The sequence below is a fragment of the Epinephelus lanceolatus genome, chromosome 11 (genome assembly GCF_041903045.1).
Source record: "Epinephelus lanceolatus isolate andai-2023 chromosome 11, ASM4190304v1, whole genome shotgun sequence".
In the NCBI taxonomy this organism is placed as follows: domain Eukaryota; kingdom Metazoa; phylum Chordata; class Actinopteri; order Perciformes; family Serranidae; genus Epinephelus; species Epinephelus lanceolatus.
In genome coordinates, this window is record NC_135744.1 from 45,447,064 (window position 1) to 45,469,764 (window position 22,701).

Sequence of the window (22,701 nt, forward strand, 5' to 3'; positions counted from 1 at the left end):
GATGTGGTGTGAGAAGATGTTTGAGGAGAGGTGTGAGACGAGGTGTGTTAAGATGTTTGGGGAGAGGTGTGAGACGAGGTGTGTGAAGATGTTTGGGGAGAGGTGTGAGACGAGGTGTGTGAAGATGTTTGGGGAGAGGTGTGAGACGAGGTGTGTGACGAGGTGTGTGAAGATGTTTGGGGAGAGGTGTGAGACGAGGTGTGTGAAGATGTTTGAGGAGAGGTGTGAGACGAGGTGTGTGAAGATGTTTGAGGAGAGGTGTGAGACGAGGTGTGTTAAGATGTTTGAGGAGGGGTGTGAGACGAGGTGTGTGAAGATGTTTGAGGAGAGGTGTGAGACAAGGTGTGTGAAGATGTTTGAGGAGAGGTGTGAGACGAGGTGTGTTAAGATGTTTGAGGAGGGGTGTGAGACGAGGTGTGTGAAGATGTTTGAGGAGAGGTGTGAGACGAGGTGTGTGAAGATGTTTGAGGAGAGGTGTGAGACAAGGTGTGTGACGAGGTGTGTGATGTGGTGTGAGACAAGGTGTGTGACGATGTGTGAGACAAGATGTGTGACGAGGTGTGAGATTAGATGTGTGAAGGTGTCTGAGGAGAGGTGTGAGACAAGGTGTGTGACGAGGTGTGTGATGTGGTGTGAGAAGATGTTTGAGGAGAGGTGTATGACGAGGTGTGTGAAGATGTTTGGGGAGAGGTGTGAGACGAGGTGTGTGAAGATGTTTGGGGAGAGGTATGAGACGAGGTGTGTGAAGATGTTTGGGGAGAGGTGTGAGACGAGGTGTGTGAAGATGTTTGGGGAGAGGTGTGAGACGAGGTGTGTGACGAGGTGTGTTAAGATGTTTGGGGAGAGGTGTGAGACGAGGTGTGTGAAGATGTTTGGGGAGAGGTGTGAGACAAGGTGTGTGAAGATGTTTGAGGAGAGGTGTGAGACAAGGTGTGTGAAGATGTTTGAGGAGAGGTGTGAGACAAGGTGTGTGACGAGGTGTGTGATGTGGTGTGAGACAAGGTGTGTGACGAGGTGTGTGATGTGGTGTGAGACAAGATGTGTGATGTGGTGTGAGAAGATGTTTGAGGAGAGGTGTATGACGAGGTGTGTGAAGATGTTTGGGGAGAGGTGTGAGACGAGGTGTGTGAAGATGTTTGGGGAGAGGTGTGAGACGAGGTGTGTGAAGATGTTTGAGGAGAGGTGTGAGACGAGGTGTGTGAAGATGTTTGGGGAGGTGTGAGACGAGGTGTGTGAAGATGTTTGGGGAGAGGTGTGAGACGAGGTGTGTGAAGATGTTTGAGGAGAGGTGTGAGACGAGGTGTGTGAAGATGTTTGGGGAGAGGTGTGAGACGAGGTGTCTGAAGATGTTTGGGGAGAGGTGTGAGACGAGGTGTGTGAAGATGTTTGAGGAGAGGTGTGAGACGAGGTGTGTGAAGATGTTTGAGGAGAGGTGTGAGACAAGGTGTGTGACGAGGTGTGTGACGAGGTGTGTGATGTGGTGTGAGACAAGATGTGTGATGTGGTGTGAGAAGATGTTTGAGGAGAGGTGTATGACGAGGTGTGTGAAGATGTTTGGGGAGAGGTGTGAGACGAGGTGTGTGAAGATGTTTGGGGAGAGGTGTGAGACGAGGTGTGTGAAGATGTTTAGGGAGAGGTGTGAGACGAGGTGTGTGAAGATGTTTGAGGAGAGGTGTGAGACGAGGTGTGTGAAGATGTTTGGGGAGAGGTGTGAGACGAGGTGTGTGAAGATGTTTGAGGAGAGGTGTGAGACGAGGTGTGTGAAGATGTTTGAGGAGAGGTGTGAGACAAGGTGTGTGACGAGGTGTGTGAGGTGGTGTGAGAAGATGTTTGAGGAGAGGTGTGAGACAAGGTGTGTGAAGATGTTTGGGGAGAGGTGTGAGACGAGGTGTGTGAAGATGTTTGGGGAGAGGTGTGAGACAGGGTGTGTGAGGTGGTTTGAGGAGATGTTTGAGGAGAGGTGTGAGACAAGGTGTGTGAAGATGTTTGGGGAGAGGTGTGTGACGAGGTGTGTGAAGATGTTTGGGGAGAGGTGTGTGAGGTGGTGTGAGAAGATGTTTGAGGAGAGGTGTGAGACAAGGTGTGTGAAGATGTTTGGGGAGAGGTGTGTGACGAGGTGTGTGAAGATGTTTGGGGAGAGGTGTGTGAAGATGTTTGGGGAGAGTTGTGTGACGAGGTGTGTGAAGATGTTTGGGGAGAGGTGTGAGACGAGGTCTCCACAGAACCTGAACTCTGTGTTCATGAAGAATCAGGACTGAGCTCTGATTATTGATTATAAATTTTGTATCAGCTGAACTTTGTTAACGATCAAACTCACCTGCTGCTGATTAAAGAACGTCGGCCATCTTTAATCTGAAGCTCGATGAGGTCACGAGGCGCCTGAGGTCATGTGACCTTTGATTTGAATCATTGAAACTTTGTCACAGATTAAACCTGAAACTGAAAAATAAACATTGTAATTGATCTTAAAATATTTCAGTCATTTACATTTTTTATTCTTCTTCTTTCCCTCCTCCTCCTCCTCCTCATCATCATCCTCCTCCTCATCATCATCCTCCTCATCATCCTCATCATAGGGCTGCTCGATTATCTAAAAAAAATCATAATCATAATTATGTTGGTGGTACTGCGCGACTTCCGCAGAAGACAAAATAACATCTCCAGGCGTTTACCCTCGATTTCATTTATTTTGAAATCGTTTGACCTCAAAATCATGATCTCGATCACCAGACAATTAATTGCACAGCCTTACATCATCATCATCATCATCACTCTCTGAACACCTCTTTAATAATCTGAACTGTTTTTATTTCTATTTCAGACTCAATTGAGGGGTTTTTTTACAGTGTGAATATAAAATACACTGTAAAAAATAAAATAAAAATTAAACTCTGGTTTTAGATTACTGTCTTTGTCCTGCTCTGTGATTGGTACACACACACACACACACACACACACAAACACACAGCAAAGAACTGGAACTATATCCATCAGTGAGAAGAAAGGTCAGATTAACACTGTGTGTGTGTGTGTGTGTGTGTGTGTGAGATGGATGAAGGTGTGAATTGTGTCATGACATTAACCCGCTGTGTTTTAGCCCAGCTTTTACTCTATCTAGCACACACACACACACACACACACACACACACACACACACACACACACCTCGTCCCCACGCGACCCAGTTAAGTAAATGAGAACGTTGGTTCACCTTTTGACTTCATCGCCTATCTGACACACACACACAAACACACACACCTAAACAGTGTGTGTATGTGTGATCTGATTGGTTGACTCTCTGTCACTGTGATGAATGTGACCAACAGAGCAAGACCGCAGCAGAGCCGACCAATCAGAGAGCACTGCAGAGAGTTCACCAGAGAACAAAAGAAAATCACACACTGAAGCTTTGAGGCAACACACACACACACACACACACACACACACACACGTACAGAGCTGTGAGATGTTGCCATTGTCTCCTTGATTACATTTTATTTTACCTGAAATCCATCGGTTGGTATTTTTGAGACCTGGATCCTGTCTGCAGGTGATCCTGTCTGCAAGTGTTCTGTCTGTAGGTGATCCTGTCTGTAGGTGATCCTGTCTGCAGGTGTTCCTGTCTGCAGGTGATCCTGTCTGCAGGTATTCTGTCTGCAGGTGATCCTGTCTGCAGGTATTCTGTCTGCAGGTGATCCTGTCTGCAGGTGATCCTGTCTGCAGGTGGTCCTGTCTGCAGGTATTCTGTCTGCAGGTGTTCCTGTCTGCAGGTGATCCTGTCTGCAGGTGTTCTGTCTGCAGGTGATCCTGTCTGCAGGTGATCCTGTCTGCAGGTGTTCCTGTCTGCAGGTGTTCTGTCTGCAGATGTTCTGTCTGCAGGTGATCCTGTCTGCAGGTGTTCCTGTCTGCAGGTGATCCTGTCTGCAGGTGTTCTGTCTGCAGGTGATCCTGTCTGCAGGTGTTCCTGTCTGCAGTTGTTCCTTTCTGCAGGTGATCCTGTCTGCAGGTGTTCCTGTCTGCAGGTGTTCTGTCTGCAGGTGATCCTGTCTGCAGGTGATCCTGTCTGCAGGTGATCCTGTCTGCAGGTGTTCCTGTCTGCAGGTGATCCTGTCTGCAGGTGTTCTGTCTGCAGGTGATCCTGTCTGCAGGTGATCCTGTCTGCAGGTGTTCCTGTCTGCAGGTGATCCTGTCTGCAGGTGTTCTGTCTGCAGGTGATCCTGTCTGCAGGTGATCCTGTCTGCAGGTGTTCCTGTCTGCAGGTGATCCTGTCTGCAGGTGTTCTGTCTGCAGGTGTTCTGTCTGCAGGTGTTCTGTCTGCAGGTGATCCTGTCTGCAGGTGTTCCTGTCTGCAGGTGTTCCTGTCTGCAGGTGATCCGTCTGCAGGTGATCCTGTCTGCAGGTGATCCTGTCTGCAGGTGTTCCTGTCTGCAGGTGATCCTGTCTGCAGGTGTTCTGTCTGCAGGTGATCCTGTCTGCAGGTGGTCCTGTCTGCAGGTGATCCTGTCTGCAGGTGTTCCTGTCTGCAGGTATTCTGTCTGCAGGTGTTCCTGTCTGCAGGTGATCCTGTCTGCAGGTGTTCTGTCTGCAGGTGATCCTGTCTGCAGGTGATCCTGTCTGCAGGTGTTCCTGTCTGCAGGTGTTCTGTCTGCAGATGTTCTGTCTGCAGGTGATCCTGTCTGCAGGTGTTCCTGTCTGCAGGTGATCCTGTCTGCAGGTGTTCTGTCTGCAGGTGATCCTGTCTGCAGGTGTTCCTGTCTGCAGTTGTTCCTTTCTGCAGGTGATCCTGTCTGCAGGTGTTCCTGTCTGCAGGTGTTCTGTCTGCAGGTGATCCTGTCTGCAGGTGATCCTGTCTGCAGGTGATCCTGTCTGCAGGTGTTCCTGTCTGCAGGTGATCCTTTCTGCAGGTGATCCTGTCTGCAGGTGTTCCTGTCTGCAGGTGTTCTGTCTGCAGGTGATCCTGTCTGCAGGTGATCCTGTCTGCAGGTGATCCTTTCTGCAGGTGATCCTGTCTGCAGGTGATCCTGTCTGCAGGTGATCCTGTCTGCAGGTGTTCCTGTCTGCAGGTGTTCTGTCTGCAGGTGGTTCTGTCTGCAGGTGATCCTGTCTGCAGGTGTTCCTGTCTGCAGGTGATCCTGTCTGCAGGTGATCCTGTCTGCAGGTGTTCTGTCTGCAGGTGATCCTGTCTGCAGGTGTTCCTGTCTGCAGGTATTCTGTCTGCAGGTGTTCCTGTCTGCAGGTATTCTGTCTGCAGGTGTTCCTGTCTGCAGGTGATCCTGTCTGCAGGTGATCCTGTCTGCAGGTGTTCTGTCTGCAGGTGTTCTGTCTGCAGGTGATCCTGTCTGCAGGTGATCCTGTCTGCAGGTGTTCTGTCTGCAGATGTTCTGTCTGCAGGTGTTCTGTCTGCAGGTGATCCTGTCTGCAGGTGTTCCTGTCTGCAGGTGATCTGTCTGCAGGTGTTCCTGTCTGCAGGTGTTCCTGTCTGCAGGTGATCCTGTCTGCAGGTGTTCTGTCTGCAGGTGATCCTGTCTGCAGGTGATCTGTCTGCAGGTGTTCCTGTCTGCAGGTGTTCCTGTCTGCAGGTGATCCTGTCTGCAGGTATTCTGTCTGCAGGTGATCCTGTCTGCAGGTGATCTGTCTGCAGGTGTTCCTGTCTGCAGGTGTTCCTGTCTGCAGGTGTTCCTGTCTGCAGGTGATCCTGTCTGCAGGTATTCTGTCTGCAGGTGATCCTGTCTGCAGGTGATCTGTCTGCAGGTGTTCCTGTCTGCAGGTGTTCCTGTCTGCAGGTGATCCTGTCTGCAGGTGTTCCTGTCTGCAGGTGATCCTGTCTGCAGGTGATCCTGTCTGCAGGTGTTCTGTCTGCAGGTGATCCTGTCTGCAGGTGATCCTGTCTGCAGGTGTTCCTGTCTGCAGGTGATCCTGTCTGCAGGTGTTCTGTCTGCAGGTGATCCTGTCTGCAGGTGATCCTGTCTGCAGGTGTTCCTGTCTGCAGGTGATCCTGTCTGCAGGTGTTCTGTCTGCAGGTGTTCTGTCTGCAGGTGTTCTGTCTGCAGGTGATCCTGTCTGCAGGTGTTCCTGTCTGCAGGTGATCCGTCTGCAGGTGATCCTGTCTGCAGGTGATCCTGTCTGCAGGTGTTCCTGTCTGCAGGTGATCCTGTCTGCAGGTGTTCTGTCTGCAGGTGTTCCTGTCTGCAGGTGATCCTGTCTGCAGGTGATCCTGTCTGCAGGTGTTCTGTCTGCAGGTGTTCCTGTCTGCAGGTGATCCTGTCTGCAGGTGATCCTGTCTGCAGGTGTTCTGTCTGCAGGTGATCCTGTCTGCAGGTGATCCTGTCTGCAGGTGTTCTGTCTGCAGGTGATCCTGTCTGCAGGTGATCCTGTCTGCACGTGATCCTGTCTGCAGGTGGTCCTGTCTGCAGGTGTTCCTGTCTGCAGGTGATCCTGTCTGCAGGTGTTCCTGTCTGCAGGTGTTCTGTCTGCAGGTGATCCTGTCTGCAGGTGTTCCTGTCTGCAGGTGTTCCTGTCTGCAGGTATTCTGTCTGCAGGTGATCCTGTCTGCAGGTGATCCTGTCTGCAGGTGATCCTGTCTGCAGGTGTTCTGTCTGCAGGTGATCCTGTCTGCAGGTGATCCTGTCTGCAGGTGTTCTGTCTGCAGGTGATCCTGTCTGCAGGTGTTCCTGTCTGCAGGTATTCTGTCTGCAGGTGTTCCTGTCTGCAGGTATTCTGTCTGCAGGTGTTCCTGTCTGCAGGTGATCCTGTCTGCAGGTGATCCTGTCTGCAGGTGTTCTGTCTGCAGGTGTTCTGTCTGCAGGTGATCCTGTCTGCAGGTGATCCTGTCTGCAGGTGTTCTGTCTGCAGATGTTCTGTCTGCAGGTGTTCTGTCTGCAGGTGATCCTGTCTGCAGGTGTTCCTGTCTGCAGGTGATCTGTCTGCAGGTGTTCCTGTCTGCAGGTGTTCCTGTCTGCAGGTGATCCTGTCTGCAGGTGTTCTGTCTGCAGGTGATCCTGTCTGCAGGTGATCTGTCTGCAGGTGTTCCTGTCTGCAGGTGTTCCTGTCTGCAGGTGATCCTGTCTGCAGGTATTCTGTCTGCAGGTGATCCTGTCTGCAGGTGATCTGTCTGCAGGTGTTCCTGTCTGCAGGTGTTCCTGTCTGCAGGTGATCCTGTCTGCAGGTATTCTGTCTGCAGGTGATCCTGTCTGCAGGTGATCTGTCTGCAGGTGTTCCTGTCTGCAGGTGTTCCTGTCTGCAGGTGATCCTGTCTGCAGGTGTTCCTGTCTGCAGGTGATCCTGTCTGCAGGTGATCCTGTCTGCAGGTGTTCTGTCTGCAGGTGATCCTGTCTGCAGGTGATCCTGTCTGCAGGTGTTCCTGTCTGCAGGTGATCCTGTCTGCAGGTGTTCTGTCTGCAGGTGATCCTGTCTGCAGGTGATCCTGTCTGCAGGTGTTCCTGTCTGCAGGTGATCCTGTCTGCAGGTGTTCTGTCTGCAGGTGTTCTGTCTGCAGGTGTTCTGTCTGCAGGTGATCCTGTCTGCAGGTGTTCCTGTCTGCAGGTGATCCGTCTGCAGGTGATCCTGTCTGCAGGTGATCCTGTCTGCAGGTGTTCTGTCTGCAGGTGATCCTGTCTGCAGGTGTTCCTGTCTGCAGGTGATCCTGTCTGCAGGTGTTCTGTCTGCAGGTGATCCTGTCTGCAGGTGTTCTGTCTGCAGGTGATCCTGTCTGCAGGTGATCCTGTCTGCAGGTGTTCTGTCTGCAGGTGATCCTGTCTGCAGGTGTTCTGTCTGCAGGTGATCCTGTCTGCAGGTGATCCTGTCTGCAGGTGTTCTGTCTGCAGGTGATCCTGTCTGCAGGTGATCCTGTCTGCAGGTTTTCCTGTCTGCAGGTGATCCTGTCTGCAGGTGTTCCTGTCTGCAGGTGATCCTGTCTGCAGGTGTTCCTGTCTGCAGGTGATCCTGTCTGCAGGTGTTCCTGTCTGCAGGTGATCCTGTCTGCAGGTGATCCTGTCTGCAGGTGTTCCTGTCTTCAGGTGATCCGTCTGCAGGTGTTCCTGTCTTCAGGTGATCCGTCTGCAGGTGATCCTGTCTGCAGGTGATCCTGTCTGCAGGTGTTCTGTCTGCAGGTGTTCCTGTCTGCAGGTGTTCCTGTCTGCAGGTGATCCTGTCTGCAGGTGTTCTGTCTGCAGGTGTTCTGTCTGCAGGTGATCTGTCTGCAGGTGATCCTGTCTGCAGGTGTTCCTGTCTGCAGGTGATCCTGTCTGCAGGTGATCCTGTCTGCAGGTGTTCTGTCTGCAGGTGATCCTGTCTGCAGGTGATCCTGTCTGCAGGTGTTCTGTCTGCAGGTGATCCTGTCTGCAGGTGTTCCTGTCTGCAGGTGATCCTGTCTGCAGGTGATCCTGTCTGCAGGTGATCCTGTCTGCAGGTGTTCTGTCTGCAGGTGATCTGTCTGCAGGTGGTCCTGTCTGCAGGTGTTCCTGTCTGCAGGTGATCCTGTCTGCAGGTGTTCTGTCTGCAGGTGTTCCTGTCTGCAGGTGATCCTGTCTGCAGGTGATCTGTCTGCAGGTGGTCCTGTCTGCAGGTGTTCCTGTCTGCAGGTGATCCTGTCTGCAGGTGATCCTGTCTGCAGGTGTTCCTGTCTGCAGGTGATCCTGTCTGCAGGTGATCCTGTCTGCAGGTGTTCCTGTCTGCAGGTGATCCTGTCTGCAGGTGTTCCTGTCTGCAGGTGTTCTGTCTGCAAGTGTTCCTGTCAGGTAACGTCCGCCCGTCTGTCAATTAGTTCATATGAAGAAAGTTTCAGTCCCTGAAATGTAACTATGACATCATCACCCAGAGGAACGACAGGAAGCTGCATCACATCTTAAAGGGTTAACGATGTTTATCGTTACCCTGACGATGAGTTTCACTTCGCTGCACCTTCGTCCTGAATGTTTATAAACATCATCATCATCATCAGATTAAAGACAAAAACAAAAACAGTCAAACTTTGTCTTTGATGTTGAAGAATTAACTTCCTGTTGGAGCTGCTGGGGGGCGGAGCTCTGAGGCCTCGTTAGCCGCTCGTTTACATCTCGTTAGCATCTTAACAAACATCCACAGATCTCCATATTCATCAGTCCAGCTGTCCGTCAAAACACACACACACACACACACACACACACACACACACACACACACACACACACACACGGGCTAATTAACAAACACTCATTAGCTCGTTGATGCTAATTTGGAGGATTAATTCGTCCGGTTGTTGTCAAAGAGTTAAACATGTTTGTGTCGTCAACAACAAACAGTTTGATCTGTTAATGAGGAGCTGCGTCTTAACGAGACCAACACACACTAATTAGAGCGCGCGCGCACACACACACACACACACACACACACACGCACACACCAGGTTCACTGATGATTTCGTCTTTAATTAGAACAAACACACCTCCTTAATTCATTATTTAATCAGCTGAGTCTGAAAAACAAAGTCTGAAGTTTACATTTGTTCCAGTTTGTAAAACGACATCAAGAAAATATAAAATCTGACGATCGTCACGTTTGTTTCTACAAACTGCTGCTGGGTCGAACTCTGAACCCTGACAAACCCTCGTGTCACTGTATCTCTAAAGCACCTTTGGGACTTAAGGGGTTTCTTTGCATTATAAGGGGTTTGAGGGTAAAACCAGTCATAAACCAGTGAAAACGACAAACGGCAAAATGAGATCAGACAGTTTTATTGATTAATAACATCAGATATCACAAACTGATCAATAACTTCAGGAGACGATCAGACGGGTTATTGAAATTTAAATTATTTTGCTGAAGCTAAAACTACAGACGCTGATCGATGGACAGGTTTTAACTAATCATCACTTCACAGATCAATAACAGATAATAACAGATCAATACTGATCCTGATGGACGACAGCTCAGAGTCTTCAGTATTTGGGCCTCTTCACGTCCACTCTGAAACACAAACACATTGTTTACTGTTTATTGTTTACTGTGTACACTGACAGGACTGACGAGGACTACGCGCTCTCTTCTGATTGGCTGAACACGTAACAGGAAACAGGAAACACTCACCCATCAGCCTCCATCTTCTTCCTCTTCTCTATGATCTGAAACACAAACAGATTGTTTGTTTATTGTTGGATCCCTGTTAGCTGTTACCATGGTAACAGCTACTCTCCCCACGTGAGATATAATAACCAGTGTTCACAGTTCAGTGTCAATAAAGTTACTTCAGACCCCACACTGTAAAATCAGGTAAATTTATCTCACACTGTAAAAAGAAAATAAATATATTTTAATAAAACATATTTCGTGACTACTTCCTGTTTACAGACATGTTTATTATGACTTTTATCTGTGAACTCACGGCACTGATCTTCTTCCACTGTCGGTCCAGTTCTGCCTTCTCATTGGTCTCTTTGAAGCGTCGAGTCTTCCTGCCCTCAGACATCTTGATGCCATACTGGAAGGCAGCCCTGCAGGGACAAACTTCATCGTCATCACATTCCTCAGTAGATCAGCCTGTCAGTCAGAGCTCAGGGAACAGACACCGTACGTACTTTGGCAGCGCCTCCTTGTTGTTCATGTAGTCGGAGTATTCCTCCTGCGTGTCAAAGTCCCAGCGTCCCAGAGGCCCCTTCTTGTTCCCCTGGAACACACACACACACACACACACACACACACACACACACACACACACACACACACAGGTTTAACTACCACACAGGGACTGTTAACAGACCCAGAGGACCCTTCTTATGCATGCTGGGAGTTGTAGTTACCTGGTCCATCTTACTGTAGTCCACCTCCTCGTCACTGTCCACGGCCAGGTCGTCCATTCTGCGCGCGCACACACACACACACACATACACACACACAAACAAACAACAGATATAATTACTCAATGATGCATGTACTTTAAGTGTGTGTGTGTGTGTGTGTGTGTATGTATCTTACGTAGCAGGGTAACACTCTGCATATGAGTTGGATCCTCCAAAGAAATCTCCCAGCTGTTCTTTGCCATCTCTCCTCTGAGAACCAGTAACATCTGGTTAAAGACCAACACTGCAGTGACACTACAGACACACCTGTCCTGTGTACAGACGCTACACCTGTCCTGTGTGCAGACACACCTGTCCTGTGTGCAGATGCTACACCTGTCCTGTGTACAGATGCTACACCTGTCCTGTGTACAGACGCTACACCTGTCCTGTGTACAGACGCTACACCTGTCCTGTGTACAGACGCTACACCTGTCCTGTGTACAGACGCTACACCTGTCCTGTGTACAGACGCTACACCTGTCCTGTGTTTAAAATATTACAGAGTTATATGGGTTATATAAGTATATAAATATATATATCTCCATCACAGAGGCTGCTCATATATAACATGTGACAGCTATGAACCAATCAGCTGCTGAGTTACAGAAGGATATGGCTCCTGGCCCGGCCACTGGCTGCCTGCTGCTCCTGCAAACTTCTCATTGATCATCTTGATCTGCTCTCTGACTGATCCAGGACCTGCAGGACACAGACAGGCAGACAGACAGGCAGACAGATATATGTGACATACGGGACATCAGGAACGACTCATTGTTTCTTTATCATCAGTCTGTTCTCAGACTGTGAACTCGATGTTTTTAAAAAAAGAAATAAATAAAGTGATTTACCGGTGTCCACGTCCATGACCTAAAGACACAGACAGACAGACAGACAGTTAGTTAGTCTCAGTAATAACCATGATAACAATAATAATGACAAAAACCCGCCCGTCCATCCGTCTCACCTGATGTTCATCTCCTCGTGGCTTCTCGAAGTAACTGTGTCTCCTGCTCTTGCTGTCGTCCTCTCTTTCCCTGTCCCTGTCCCTCTCTCTGTCCCTGTCCCTCTCTCTGTCTCGGTGTCTGTCTTTGTCTTTGGGAGGTTTGGAGGACGAAGTGGAGGACGGGATGTAGTCTCCAATGTCCTCAAAGATGCTGAAACACAAAGAGGAGAGTTGTGATGGAGAGTTTTACTGAGACACAGAAGAAGAAGAGTTCTGGTGGTGTTGTAGTGTACTGACCTCAGATCAGCCTCAGGAGCCCTCTTATCATCCAGTTTACCTACAACACAAACACACTTATTAACTGAATTCATTCATCAGATAAACTACAGTCTGTCTGTCTGTCCACTGAGTGGACAAAATACTTCTTACTCCTCATCTTTGAACACTGCAGCTTTTGGTCCCAAAGTACAACTCCTTAATTAACAAATTTTACAACTTTAGTCTGAAAACTTTTACAACTTTCTGTCTTAATATTCTGCAACTTTTAGTTTTAGTCTCGTAATACTACGACGTTTAGTCTCAAAATTTTATGACTGTTAAAATTTCACAACTTATAGTGTGAAATTTTAGTTTTAGTCTCATTTTATTTTTGTAAATTTCAGTCTCAGAATACGGCTTTTAGTGTCAAAGCAACACTCACCTTCCTGGAAATGTTACACTTTTCTTTGTTTAGGTTAAAATGCTATTAATAAGCTGATGGCACACTGAAATGTAAGTGAATTCCAGCAGAGATAAAAACTCATGATTATATCATTCTCATATGTTCTGAGAAAACTCCGACCAATCACTGCATTCAGACCGAATGCTGAAACAACTGACACATTAACGTTATCTTCCTTGTGCATTTCCACTTACTAGTAATGTTAACGCTAATATCTAACGTTAGCACTGTAACCTTATTCTAAAACTCATCAGTCATCACTGACTCCGGCTGAGTTTAAAACTCTGGGGTTGTGTTTGACTGTCTTGGTTGTAACGATACACTCGCTCTTCTCTTACGTGTGTCTAACGTTACCATGCCAACGCCTACATTTATCATAGACGTCATGAGGACGTAATGGAGGAGGGAGGAGTAGGCCTCTGGAGGGAGGCGGAGTTGTGGATGTTCAAATTTTTTCTAAGTGCTGTGTGAAATGCAAGAAAGGTAAGAGTTGCTTTAAGTCTAAAAATTGTACGAGCTTAAGTCTGCTTTCAGTCTCACAATGTTACGTTTAATGTCAAAAATATTTTACGACTATCTTAAAATTTTACAACTTTTCATCTCAGAATTTTAGGACACGTAGTCCTAAACGTGTAGTTTTAATTTTAAAACTTTCAGTCTAAATTTTTTTTTTTGCAACTTTTAGTCTTGCAATATGATAACTCTTAGTGTCAGACACACACTGACTCTACCAACACCTACAGTACTTGTATAATTACTGCAGGAGTCACAGTACAGCAGGTGCAGGTAACGTTACCTTTGTCCTTCTTCTTGATCTTCTTGTGTCGTGTTCCCTGGCGGAGGTACGACAGGATCTGAGTCAGCTTCGAGATGACGATGTCGTTGGTGGTCAGAGTCGTCTGAGCCTGAGAGACACGGAGACGTCACATGATGTCAGTATGTTAATAACCCACAGAGACTCAGAGCGAGCAGACGGAGGATCAGTGTCAGCTACATGAATGTGATGTCACAGGGGAGGCGTGGCCATACCTCCATGCTCGGACAGTCGGCTTTGCTGCGGATCAGAGTAGTCGGGATGTCGGTGTCAGTGAACTCATCGTCAAGGTCGACCACGTACGCCATCCTGCCGGGCAGGAAGAGCTCGTTCCTCTCCACCTGACCCGTCCTGAACACCACGCGATAGATATTCCTACCTGAGGAGGAGGAGGAGGAGGAGGAGAAGATACATCAGCAGGAGGAGGAGGAACACAGACAGAGCTCTATAGAGTCTGATTTCAGTGCAATATTCCTTTAATGACAGAGTAAAGAGTTTAAACATGAAACAACGTCACAGCTTCTGTCTGAATATCACAACTTTACTTTATACTGCAAATATTCACTTTATAAAATTCAAACTTCTTTCCTTAAAATATTTGTTTACTTGAAACTGCAATTTTTATCTCAAAATATTTCAACTTAATTAATAATTTATTTTCTTTCAAAACATCAAAGTTTCACACAAATAAACTTTGTTAACTCAAAATATTTAAACTTAAAATCAAAATACATTTTTCTCAATAACACTAAAACACTTTTTATCACAATATCCAGACTTTTTTAAAATCCTTTCTTTGTTTGTATGGCGTGAGTGTGTGAGGTCAAACACACACACACACACACACACACACACACAGAGTCTGAAGCTGAAGAATCATCATCATCATCATGACAATGGTGGTATTAAACCAGATGTTCGGACTCACCTAGACGAGTCTTAAACTCAATCTTCTCCTCCGGCTCCACGTCTTTCCTGAAAGAGACACACACACACACACAGGTCAAAGGTCAGACACAGGTCAAAGGTCAAATGGATCAAATGTTTTAGAAAAAAACTAAGTTTAAAAAGAAAACTATATAAATCAGTTTATAATCAGGTTATATTTGGGTTCATACTTTGCTTCTTTCTGGACTTTCTCCATCATGTCTTCTTCTTCTTTCTCTTTACTGGTGATCTCAGCTCTCACCTGTAACACACACACACACACACACACACACACACACACGCAAGCTAATTTCAGCTGTTTGTCTGGTGAAGCTACATGTAGCATTAACGCTAATGATAACTCATGAAGACTAACCTTCTGCAGCAGAGCAAAGTCCAGACCTTTCACCAAGTGAGTGTGCTCCATGTCACCTCCCAAAAACTTGGACTCCTGGATCAGCTGACGACGTTTCTCTGCTGCTGATTTATCACTGAAACACACACAACAAATATCAACTACAAATATGAAGTATAAATACTCACAGCAAATATATAAAGTGCAGATATACAAATATCATTACTGCCAGTCTTTAGCACTGTTAGCATTAGCGGTACTCACTCCTCAGCAGTGGGTCCCACAGCTCTGTAATTAGCTGTACTGTTAGCACTGTTAGCATTAGCACTACTCACTCCTCAGCAGTGGGTCCCACAGCTCTGTAGTTCGCTGTACTGTTAGCACTGTTAGCATTAGCGGTACTCACGCCTCAGCAGTGGGTCCCACAGCTCTGTAGTTAGCTGTACTGTTAGCACTGTTAGCATTAGCGGTACTCACGCCTCAGCAGTGGGTCCCACAGCTCTGTAGTTAGCTGTACTGTTAGCACTGTTAGCATTAGCGGTACTCACGCCTCAGCAGTGGGTCCCACAGCTCTGTAATTAGCTGTACTGTTAGCACTGTTAGCATTAGCACCACTCACTCCTCAGCAGTGGGTCCCACAGCTCTGTAGTTAGCTGTACTGTTAGCACTGTTAGCATTAGCGGTACTCACGCCTCAGCAGTGGGTCCCACAGCTCTGTAGTTAGCTGTACTGTTAGCACTGTTAGCATTAGCACTACACACTCCTCAGTAGTGGGTCCCACAGCTCTGTAGTTAGCTGTACTGTTAGCACTGTTAGCATTAGCGGTACTCACGCCTCAGCAGTGGGTCCCACAGCTCTGTAGTTAGCGGTGGTGCTAATGAGCTCAGTCTCTTCGTAGTCCTTGTTGACTCCATCTCGTCTCTCTCTCGCTCGGTCTCGGTACTTCTCGGCCAGCTCCCTCTCTCGCTCCATCTCCTGCTGACGTAGCTTAGCATAATAACTGCAACAACACACATCAGTAACCAGTTAAAGCAGCGATGAACAGACTCACACCTTCACACACACCCACACACCCACCCACACACACACACACACACACACAGAGAACAGACTGGGGAGACGCTGGTCAACATGTCAGTGACAGACGCTCAGTGCAGAGGTCAGGGGGTGTTTCCTGACTGCAGTAAGCACTTCCTGTATCCACTGTGTGGCTCTAGAGAACACTCTCTGACTGTACTTCATATGGCTGAATATCATGTTGACCTCTCCATGTATGGGTCGGGGTCCTGCACAGTTTCATGGATAAAGTTTTAAAACTTTTCCAGACTTTTCAAGGACCAACAAAAAAAGAAACTGGTTGATGTATTTTAAACATCTCAGATTCAAACTACTGAAACATGATTTCAGTTGGCGAGCAGACACGAAGTGCGACACAAACACGGAGAAAATAAACAAACAGGACTGTAAACAAACGTCACATGTGTTCGAGACGTGCCACATCAACAGCAGGTAAATGTAAATGGAACAACTTTGTCACATGCAACAAAATGTCAGGACTTTTCCAGGCCTGGAAAATGGGACTGAAGTTCGGTGACTTTTCCAGGTTTTCCGTGACTGTGGGAATAATACTTGAAACAGCTTCCTGTGTCGGACTGAAACATCCAGACTGAAACTCTCTGAGATGAGACCAATGATCCGCTCAGACTGTGTCAACATCAAAGGAACTTAATTCCAGCTGTGGCGTGCGTGTCAACATAACAATCCATCCACACATTAACATCTGTCTTTATGTGTCACATTAACGCACATCATTCTGGACGACTGTCTCTGCTCACTGGAGATTATTTTTCATAACATATATTTATAAACATATTGTTATTGTTTGTTTGTTGTTGTGTTCATATCTGTGCCGTCTGTGAACCAATAAAACAAAACAAAAAATCCTTGATGTGAAAACCAACAAACCAGATTCTATTTCAAACTGATCAATAAGACAAACTGATCATCAATACTCTCTCACCTCTTCTTCTTCCTCCTCCTCGCTGCAGGATCTTCATCCTCATTGTAGTCTCTGGGCATTCTGGGAAAAAAAGTCATCAAGTCACTTCCTGCATCATCATCATCACCATCACCACCACCATCATCATCATCATCATCATCATCATCATGTCACACCATCTTCAGCTGAGTCCAAATCTCCACCCTCTGGACCTGCAGACTGAGCCCTCGCAGACTTCAGGCGTACGTAATGTGTCGTCTTCACCGTCATCACGTAGAGTCTCCAGTGAGTGGGAGTCTGCAGCGTTATAGACGGAGCTAACAGACAGGCTTGGAGTCTGTTTCACTCGTTTCCGTGGGAACATTTGAGAGACCATCATGAGTACGGTGATCACTGCAGCACTCGCCTACGTCATCGCTGTACTCCTGACAAGATACCGGAGGCCGAGGGTTGTTTACCTGACCTAGTTATTCAGGCGTTTTCTCCGCAAGACAAACAGGTGAGTTTGGCAGTGATTGTGAAAAGTTACTATGATGACGTTTGTGTTAGCCTATGGCTGTCAGCGTGTCACAGATGGCCATGGTTTTAACAATAATAATAATAATAATAATAATAATAATAATAATAACAATTTGTATAACAAAATCAATTTATATTAGCTGGTAATTTTGGTATCTTCCTCTTGTTGCAGACGAGGGCCCCTTACACAACTTTAAACACAAACACTATATTATATTTTATAATAAGTATATGTGGTTTTGTGTAGGGATGCACCAAAATGAAAATTTGTGGCCGAAGCCGAATAATATTAAATGCTTGGTCGAATATCGAGTACCGTTGTTTAGTTTTTCATTAGTTTTTGCAGATGAACCCTCCAGATTAGTGTTGTCATGGTACCAATATTGGGACCCACTGTACGATACCAGTGAAAGTATCATGGTTCTGAGTAGTATCAGGATACCACAGCAAAAATGAGGCAGATGTGCCTTTTGTCATTTATAAAAAGATAAATCACTTTTCTATAATACATCAATGATATTTCAATGGAATAAATTACTTATTGACTTATTCATACTTCAAAAACAGCATCAATAAGTGATTAACATAGGGGGGATCAAAATAAGTAAAGTAAATAAGTCGCTAAAGTGCGGTGAGGTTTATGGACCGTTACTTGCCACAAAGAGAGAAATGTGAACGGCTCGTTTCTCCTCTGACACGTCACATACATGTGTTCGGCTGGCTCGGCCGTTCAGGTACTTCTGGGCAGTCCACATGCCAAGAAGAGGATATTATTGGAGCCGATTTCTCCGTCGCCTGGTAAGCCGATGGCCGCCGTATTTGACAGGAATACATTACTGTCTGTGTCTGTGACCCCCGTTCAACCCACAATCGGTGGGATTCGCCTTTCGTTTCTGCTGCTGGTTGAAATCTGTAGGCTGCTCGCACAGCGTGCTGAATGATTTAAGCCTATTTTGCTCGCTCAAAACTATTTTTAGTCGCAAATGCGAGTGCGGTGACGGATAGATCGCCACACTGCCGACATTTTACTCCGCCCGTCACGGTACGCTGTTTGATTGCGTTATCAAAACACGCCGCTATTATTCGGCCTTGCTTTTAACTTATTCCACCGAATACCGAATGTGTGTTTTTTTGCAATATTCGGTTACCGAATATTCAGTGCATCCCTAGTTTTGTGTGTGTGTGTGTTTTCTGTCACGTCCGTATTGTAATGAATTGTGGGTAATTAAACTGGTGAAGTCTGCGCCCCAAGCGGACTCTGAAAGTCCTCGAGGCCCCTGTGGACTGAATGAATTGTGGACTTAGAGCCCTCAGCACTCCCAGACTTCCTGTGAACACGCCCACAAGGTCCGTGAAGTGTGGAAATTTGGATTCAGCCATCATCATCATCATCATCATCATCATCATCATCGTCGGTGTTTTTTTCACTCACTCATGGTGTCTGGATTTGGAGGGCGGGGCTGAGGAGGGCGTCGCCCTTGGTGTCATCAGCAGCTTCCTGAAGTCATCGTTGGTCAGTTTGGACCTGAGGAAACACACACATGGTTAACACACACACACACACACACACACACACACACACACACGGTGCAGTGATACTGACTGAGCAGCAGCTCTGTGGTCGTCCAGCTCGTGGCCCTCAGGAGCCAGAGGGTTGGAGTAACTCTCAGCTGAAACACACAGAGATAACATGTTAGTGACAGCAGGGGGCGCTGCAGCTCAGCTGATATACATACAGGAGTGTCCACTGACGCCATCATCTGGTCAATGATGAAGGATTGAAACGACTTTCCTAAAATGATCTTTACAAAGGTTTGATGAAGAAAACAGACTCAGAGTTAAAGACAAACACTTTGTTTGAGTGATTTGTCAGAACAATGTTCAGATGATCAGCTGCAGCCTCACATCACCCTGTCACACACTAACTGCTGCATTAAAGCCTCACTGCAGCAACAGTCAATGTTTCTTATTCTCTCTGATGTATTAATGTGTCGTTTTACTGTTGCACACAATTTTAACTCCTTCACATCCTGTCAGCTCGTTTCATCAGATCATCATGTGTTTTATGTATATATATACAGTACAGGCCAAAAGTTTGGACACACCTTCTCATTCAATGTGTTTTCTTTATTTTCATGACTATTTACATTGTAGATTCTCACTGAAGGCATCAAAACTATGAATGAACACATGTGGAGTTATGTACTTAACAAAAAAAGGTGAAATAACTGAAAACATGTTTTATATTCTAGTTTCTTCAAAATAGCCACCCTTTGCTCTGATTACTGCTTTGCACACTCTTGGCATTCTCTCCATGAGCTTCAAGAGGTAGTCACCTGAAATGGTTTCCACTTCACAGGTGTGCCTTATCAGGGTTAATTAGTGGAATTTCTTGCTTTATCAATGGGGTTGGGCAAAGAAGTGGAATGTTGTGCAATGGCCAAGTCATATCATCTGACCTGAATCCAACTGAACATGCGTTTCTCTTGCTGAAGCTAAAACTGAGGGCAAAACACCCAAAACACAAGCAGGAAGTGCAGACGGCTGCAGTAAAGGGCTGGCAGAGCATCACCAGGGAAGAAACCCAGCATCTGATGATGCCTATGTGTCCAACACTTCAGGCAGTCATTGACTGTAAAGGATTTGCAACCAAGTATTAAAACTGACTGTTTAATTGATGATTATGTTAGTTTGTCCAAATACTTATGAGCCCTTAAAGTCGGGGGACTATGTGAAGAAATGGTTGTCATTCCTTCACGGTTCATACTACATTTTTGAAAAAAGCCTTAAATGAAAGCTGAGAGTCTGCACTTTAAGCAGGTATTCATTGTTTCATTTAAAACCCATTGTGGTGGTGTACAGAGCCAAAATGATGACAACTGTATCATTGTCCAAATAATTATGGACCTGACTGTGTCTATGTATATATATATATATATATATATATATATATATATATATATAGACACACACAAATATACACATGTGTATGTATATATTTATATGTATGTGTATACATGCATATACATACACACACACACATACACACACACACATATATATACATATATATATATATATATATATATATATACATATATATATACATACATATATATATATATATATATATATATATATATATATATATATACATATATATATATATATACATATATATATATATATATATATACACATATATATATACATATATATATATATATATATATATATATATATATATATATTTTTTTTTTTAAACTAAATTAAGCTAAACTAAGCTAAGCTAAGCTAGCTGAGCCTCGTAAAGAAGATAACTCAGTGTTTATATGGTGAAATAAAAAAGCACGCTGCTTCATTAATAAACATGTTTAGTGCGTGTTTAATCAGCTGTTGATGGTTAAACTGAGCAGTGTCTCTACAGACGGAGCAATACAGCTTTAAACAGACACAACTGTAAACGAAGCTTGGTGTGATTTTACACTAACGTTACATGTAACTGCAAAATACGCAATTTAATTATAAAAGGAGATTAACGGGATGTTAACGGGATGCAGCAGTGGAGCCGATGTAAAGAGTGAATCCTCTCTGTTGTTCAAATCATATAGTCCCGTCCTGTCAGCTCTGTGTCTCTGCAGCCCGAGCGAGGAAGCTTTAAATTAGCAAAAATATGAACGGAGTTTGGTGTGATGTTACCGCAGAGGAGTAGAGCTACGATAAGATAAGATAAGATAAGCTAAGCTAAGCTGAACCTCATGACGGTAACTCAGTGTTTATACCGTGAAACAGAGAGACTCTGCTTCATTAACACTCGCGTTTAGTTTGAGTTCAATCGGCAGAATTGTTTTAGTAAACCGCTTTGTGTCTCTTCAGCTAACAGGTCAGTTAGCATGATGCTAACAGGTCAGTTAGCATGATGCTAACGCAGGCTAATAATGAGCAAGCTAACAGACTTCCGGAGCTCGGACTCACTTTCAGGCATCTCTGTGGAGTGTGGCTGCTCTCCGTCGGTCTGAAGACGAGCCTGGTGCCGTCACACGACGAAAACTAAACCTCACTATAATTATTTATTTCATGTATCTGCGCTGCGGCTCTGTTAGCCTCTTCACCGGAACTTCACTCTGTTGTGGCTAACGTCACTTCCTGTTCAGTTATCCAACCACAGAAACAGTGATAAGACAAACCTTTATTGATCCCATAATTGAGAAACTCCAGTGTCACCGCAGTCAGGGGGAAGAGTCAGATCAAAGATTTCAAAATTTTAACTTAAAAACTTAAAAAACTAGGCATGCAAAAATACAAGAAATGATTATGGTCATGATGACATCACACCACAGATCAATAATATTCACCTCGTTTACTGCAGCTGAAATATCAGTGTTGTTGTTTATTCAACTGATGTTTATATTGTAGTCACATGTTCAGCCTCACAGCCTCAGATATATAGATATATATATATATATATACTCTACTGTAATATTCTAATGTGTATATCTAAAGCACTGGTAATAAACACGGCGGCATGATGCACATTTCATTTCTACTTTATTTTATCGATTTATATTTACACACTTTTATTTCATTCTCTTATTCCTTTTTCTAATAATACCTAACACCACTTTGTAACAATACTCCGTCACAGTAAAAGAAAATGTTCCTCCAGTTAAAGTAGGTGAGCACAATGTCAGTGACATCAGTTATAATCAGTAGTTTATAAGTTTATAAATAACAGTCACAGTTAAATGACTGATGTCAAACTCACACTGATCTGTTAGCTGATGATTCTTTTCTCCAGGAATAGTTTAGTTTGTGAAAACATTAAAAAACAGAGATAAATGTTGGTCACAATGATCCAGAGTCACATTCGTCCTGTGATGAAACATGTTGTTAAACTTTGTGTCTGACGAGTTAAATATCAGAGTTTAAATAAAATGATTCCCTCAAACATGAAACAGAAATGAAAGTTTCATCTACACAGAGGTAAAGATGATCATACTGGTTACTGATTATTATTTCATTTTATTTTTACTTTATTTCAAGCAAAACAAAAAATAGAAACAACAAATAAAACATCAACAGACTGATGAAGTGTAAACTTATATAACCCTCCTCCATGCTCATTCTCATCTAAAGAGCAAACTGTCAACAACTCTTCAAAACTAATAAACAACCACTAATATCTACAAATAAACAACTGCCTTAGATATTAAATAATAAACTGTGTGTACATCTGTATAGTGTTGTGCTTCCCTTTAACTCCTCGTACACACACACACACACACACACACACACACACACACTGAAACACACACTTTTTAAGGTTGTACAAACACGTTTTTTAGATTTAATTTCCGTCTTCAGTCAAACAAAAACATGATTTGAACATTGATTCTTATAAATAAATAACTACGGAGTGACTCGTGTTGAGCTCCTTATGTTTAATAAAAAACATCAAACTCAGATTATTTGATGGTTAAAATGTTTTTAATCATTTTGTTATTGTCGTGTTTTCCTCTTGAGTCAGAGAACACGGTGACGTCATCATAACTCTGTGTGTGTGTGTGTGTGTGTGTGTGTGTGTGTGTGTGTGTGTGTGAGTGCTGCCC

The 22,701-nt window shown here is 45.1% G+C and overlaps 1 protein-coding gene across 1 annotated transcript; it reads right to left on the reverse strand.

Annotated features, from left to right (window-relative positions):
* Positions 1-9,694: 9,694 nt before the first annotated feature.
* Positions 9,695-21,230, reverse strand: ik (IK cytokine). The gene is made up of 20 exons (XM_078172710.1): positions 21,068-21,230; positions 18,696-18,762; positions 18,525-18,617; positions 16,595-16,654; positions 15,407-15,574; positions 14,596-14,710; positions 14,411-14,481; positions 14,221-14,267; positions 13,508-13,671; positions 13,275-13,383; positions 12,055-12,094; positions 11,779-11,968; positions 11,663-11,681; positions 11,429-11,513; positions 10,948-11,031; positions 10,773-10,830; positions 10,551-10,639; positions 10,358-10,466; positions 10,063-10,097; positions 9,695-9,942 (listed from the first exon to the last, which is right to left on the reverse strand). Exons 1-20 carry the CDS (start codon positions 21,075-21,077, stop codon positions 9,915-9,917), a joined length of 1,641 nt encoding a protein of 546 aa, XP_078028836.1. The 5' UTR covers positions 21,078-21,230; the 3' UTR covers positions 9,695-9,914.
* Between the last annotated feature and the right edge of the window lie 1,471 nt (positions 21,231-22,701).